The sequence below is a fragment of the Humulus lupulus genome, chromosome 4 (genome assembly GCF_963169125.1).
Source record: "Humulus lupulus chromosome 4, drHumLupu1.1, whole genome shotgun sequence".
NCBI classification, from domain to species: Eukaryota; Viridiplantae; Streptophyta; class Magnoliopsida; order Rosales; family Cannabaceae; genus Humulus; species Humulus lupulus.
This window is the reverse complement of record NC_084796.1, coordinates 7,653,084-7,658,541: the sequence shown is the minus strand read 5'-3', so window position 1 is coordinate 7,658,541 and position 5,458 is coordinate 7,653,084. Positions and strand designations below refer to the sequence as shown.

Genomic DNA, 5,458 nt, shown 5'->3' with positions numbered 1-5,458 from the left:
TTCTTGAATCATTTGATTTCCAAGATTGTGCCCTAAGATCATTAGAAACATACCTACAACTTTTTCTAAGTTCACACCTCTAGTGGATGTTAAACCATAACTTCTTAATTTATCACATAATTTACAAAATGCATGTTTTTCCATTCGAAAAATTTCATGGCAACGCTGATTGTGTCCATTAAGAATTTCCATGATAAAATTCCATCCTGAACGAGGAGAATCTCTACATGGCTCTTTAAATACAAAATTTTAATATGGTTCGCGACCGTGAGAATTAGGGAAGAGATAAGTAGCCAGGTATCCTAGGAGTTTGAATGATCCTTGGGGTGCTTATGCTCTATTGTATAATATGTTGTGTAAATATGTTTAGTGTGTGCACATATTACGACAAAAATTTTTTTATCTGTATTTTTTTAGACCTTTTAAATGTTATGAATGGTTTGCACAAAATTGGCGTTAGTATTTTCGGATCATTGATTAGTTATACAATAACATTCAAACATGCCTTTGATAAATTATACATAATCATATATATTATAAAGATTTACAATCACAAATGGCTGTAGAGACTGATACAATAAAATGAGAAAAGTAGTGATATATATGAATAATTTAGAAGGCAAGTATTATTCTAACCTACTTTACACGTTTGGTTATGTATTATTTTCCTACCTTGTCTCTATTATACATAGACCACATGTAGAAAGATATATAAAAAAAAATCCATGACTTTATCACATATGTATAATAGAATTCAAACCAAGTTTTCTTCATTGAAAGTTTTAAACTAGTCAAAATAGTGATAACACGTTTTGGCTTGTTTATGTTTGATCTTTCTTCTTGTTTTTATTCTCCCCAATAGAATGACGCTCTTGATAAATATGTGAAGGACCTCCATTAATTAATGACACATCTAGTGAGACCACCTTATCTTATGGGAAAGTGATCAATTAATGACTTTTTCTCAGGCACTACTCTCACACCATAATATGCCAATTATTATCATTATTAATTAGGCATGAGCCAACAATTTCTTCTTCTTCTTTTTTTTTTAAAAAAAAAGATGAACAATTAATACTAGTATAAATCTTTTAATATAAAAAGGCTAGTTGTAATTAAAATTTAACAGCATACTAACCGTTAATAAGATCATCTCTAATTAATGTATGTGGAAAATATAGTATTAAATTTTACACAATATTTAATATATATATATATATATAGTGCTCCCTTGCACCATTTAAAATATTGGCCATTTGATTTAAAAGTTACAAAAATTACTAACGTTAAAATTGTCAATATTTGTCATGTTATTTTTTCTTCATTTAAGTAAATGAATAAATAAGAAGGTATAAAAGGTTATAGTTTTAAGTCAAATTTTGTAAAAGAAATGGACAAAAAAAGATAAACTATTAACGTCGGCTGTACGTGTATGTGTGATATGCCTGACTTTTGAACAAAAATAGTTCCACTCACTTTGATAATAAATAGTTATACTTTATATATAATGTTGAAAAATCTTATAAATTATATGGCTGAGTTAAAGGATTCACTTTCTCATTCATTATCTAGTTTTGGATCGATTAAACATAGAGGGCCAATTATTCCAACTTAGTTTACACGTTTTGATTTTTCTCTTGAGACTATAATGAATTTCTTCTCAATAGACAAAATAATATCATCAAAGTAGTATTAGTTCCATTAATTTCCACCCTACTTTACACGTTGTACCTTATCTATTATTTTCTCTCGTTTCATCCTTTGACCTCTTTTTGTTCTTAGTTAGTTTCTTCTCTACACAACTACAAAAATAGGTCATTTCTTTTGACCATGTTTATTTTCGAAACTTTTTTTGTTCATATATTTTATCAATAGAGGTTGATTGTAATAAATAAGGTAAAAATTGTATTCACCCTAAAAGAAATTCACTTAAAAAACAGCTGAATTATGGGATAATATGCTGCTATTTTTTGCAATTTAAAATATTTTGTTTAAAAACAAAGTTAGCCAATCATGTCTTTACAACAATAATTGCATGTGAGTAGTACATTTTTAATTCAGATTGTACGAGAGAATGAAAGATGGATCATTATATGACGAGAGAGGAGAGCCATATCTCTTTAGTCCCCTAACGAATGCTGATATTTTTTTGGTAGAGATGTATTATTAAAGAAAGAAAAGAAGATGGCATAATTAATGACTTATTAGAAGGGACATAAAAACTTTGGAAAAAGAAAATGTGGTTCTTGTACAATGATATATGTTACATTCAAAAAGTTGGGTATAAAAAGAAGGACATAACTTAATTTATACAAAAGAAAAACACACCAATATGTTTATTAGTTGTACAGTAGTACTTATATAGCCGAAGAAATAATATAGGAACAACAGCTATTGTGGATCCATACACACTTAATTAGTTTCTGATCATCAGCTCCGCCAATCTTGTTCTAGAGAAGTAAATCAACCATGCCAACCGCGTCCTTGGGATCACCATCTCCCCAAGAGAGAGTCCAATAACAAACCCACTAACAAGTCCAGCCAAAGCGAATTTCCTGTCTAGTTCAATGGCAAAATTAGAATCAACATCTTTGTTTAAAGCAGATGATGGTGGGAGCAGCCAGTTCTCACATTTCTTCGACAATGGATCTCCACACAGTCCTTGATTACCCTCAAATGAGGTATTCTCGAACGTGTGGAACTGGTTCTCATGTGGTATAGGACCTGTGAGATTGTTATAAGAGACATCAAACTTTTGGAGGAATATTAGCTCTGCTAGTTGCTGAGGAATCTTTCCCGACAGTTGGTTTTGAGAAAGGTCTAATGATTCCAGTTCTGTTAATGCCCCCAACGATGGTGGAATGTGACCTGTGAGCGCATTGTTTGAAAGGTTGAGTGAGTAGAGAGCCTTGAGGCTTCCAATGGACTCAGGAATCTGACCACTGAAATTGTTGCTCGATAGGTCAATGACTGCTAGATTTCCTGGGATTTTCCCATAGCTAGTTGCCACACTTTTCATCACAAATGTTGTTGAATAATTATACAAAGTGGCTTCACCAACAATTTGATGTGTGTTAAAGGTGACATTTTCCCATGCGTTCATGTATTTCAAATTGCTCGCCTTAAAAGCTTTCATAGCATCCCATAAGAGCATATATTGAGAAGGCAATGCCCCTGTGAAATAATTGTGAGACACATCAATAATTTGTAGCATTGGAAACTCACCCTTAGTGTATTCAGGTTTCCCTATGACTCCATGGAATTTGTTCTCCCTCATTAAAACAACTTTTAACATAGGAAACCTCCCAAGCCAAGTGGGGAACACATCACTGATTTGATTGTAAGAAATGTCAAGAAACTCAAGATTCACACATGTTGCAAATGGTCGTTGAAGTTTTCCCTGAAAATTATTGTGACTGAAATCCACCATCCTCAAATCACTTTTCTGCTGCTGACATTCAAGAGGAATGGTGCCATGGAAAGAGTTGTTTCTCAAATTCAAAGCTATTACAGAGCCACTGATCATACCGCTTGAACAACGAGGAAACTCCCCACTCAAGTTATTGTTTGACAAATCAACGATCAAAATTGAACTCAAATTGCATATCGACTTGGGAATTTCACCACTTAGAATATTGTCAGAGGCATCGTAATGTATGACAGATGATGGAAGAATTGGCAGTTGTCCTTCCAACAAGTTAGATTGGATTTTTAACACACGAAGACTAGACCAAGGTAGAATGGTTTGATGGTTATGAAACCCTGTTATCAAGTTGTTGGATATATCTATCTCTTCCAAGCGTTGAAGACTTGAGTTCATTAGATTTTGGGGAATTTGGCCATATATATTGTTACTGGAAAGGTCCAACAGTTCGAGATTAGTTTGATTACCAATAAATTCAGGAAACTTGCTCAAGTTACAAGAGGCCAACGATATATAATAGAAATTTGAATGTGTGGTGTTAGGATCTCTTTCTCGTTCTTCAATATGTAACGAAATCATATTGTAGCTTAGACCAAGGGCAGCGAGATTTCTCAGTTTAAGAAATGAATCTAACGGCAATGTACCACTCAAACTATTATGCGCGAGGTCGAGATCTTCAAGATTATTGAGTTTGAACAAGGACGGCGGAATTGAACCAATCAATTTGTTTGAATAAAAATATATGTATTGTATTGCAGTAAGATTGCCAAACCAATAAGGGATTGGCCCTGAAATTTGATTTTTATTTAAATTTATGAAGGAAAGGTGGGTGAGGTTTTGAACAAAAGATGGGATGTACCCAGTGAAATCATTTTCTTTGAGATTTAGAGCAGAAAGCTGGGTTAATTCACCAAGTGAAGATGGAATAGGCCCATACAATCCACAACCTCCTAGACCAAGAGTTTTCAAAGAAGTCAAATTTGCCAAGGAATTACCTAGTTCATAACCTATGTCCACATAGGTTAGAAACAAAGTATCCAAAGCAGTCAAGTTTTGGACTAGGCTTCCAAGATTGGGATTTTTAAGTTTCAAAAGATTCACAACTACAGCTGGATCGTTACCACCAGTGTTACTTGACAGGTCAAGGTGAGACAACTTAGACAAAAGTGAAAGTTGAGATGGAATCTGACCTTGGAAGAAAGAAGAACTCAAGCGAAGAGATTTCAACTCCAGAAAAAAGCCCATGGCAGTGGGAATTGGAGAGAAAGTGAAGTTATTAAAACTAAGATCAAGCTCCTGAAGATGAACAAGCTGAAAGATAGTGTTGTTGGAGTGGAAAGAGCCGTAGAGACATGAACAATTGAGGTAAAGACCGATGACATGACCAGTCTCCACATCACAGTCAACACCATCCCACGAGCAGCAGTTGGTACCATTATTGGATCCCCAAGACAATGTCTTTGGATGGACAACTACAGGAAAATAGGGATCATCTCTACTCCGACAATCTAATTTAAAACTTTTGTTGAATTGTATCAAAGCATTTCTCTCCTCATCATGGCAAGAAGGCTGCATAGAATTAACAAGTTGATGAGATAGTAGCAGAAAATGAAACAGTACATTAATCACAACTAATAAGGAAAGAGCCATAGTGTTTCTTTCCAACTTAATAATGGTTTTTATGATCTTGGTTTAGAGACCATGCAATTCGCTTATTCCTTTAAAAATAGACAGAAATGTGTGGATATATATATATATATATAATTATATATGTTATCTCCATTTATTCAACTTGATGTGTACACGAGTGGCGGAGCTCAAGTCTATCTTCACATATGCATGCATCGTTACAACAGTTTGTCATCATTTCCACGTCCCAATACTAACGAGTCATCACCACATGAAACCAATTCGTATTTTCCACACGTAGAAAGTACGTAATGCTGACAAAACGCATTGTCTTTAAAGTTAACTGATGCACTAATTAATACCATAATATTTGTGTTTGCCTCATTAAAACTAATTCGTAAGGGC

General features: G+C 33.8%; 1 protein-coding gene across 1 annotated transcript; it reads right to left on the bottom strand.

Moving 5' to 3' along the window:
• Positions 1-2,163: 2,163 nt before the first annotated feature.
• Positions 2,164-5,051, bottom strand: LOC133829850 (receptor-like protein 6). Its single transcript, XM_062259665.1, has one exon. It carries the CDS (start codon positions 4,997-4,999, stop codon positions 2,417-2,419), a length of 2,583 nt encoding a protein of 860 aa, XP_062115649.1. The 5' UTR covers positions 5,000-5,051; the 3' UTR covers positions 2,164-2,416.
• Positions 5,052-5,458: the final 407 nt, after the last annotated feature.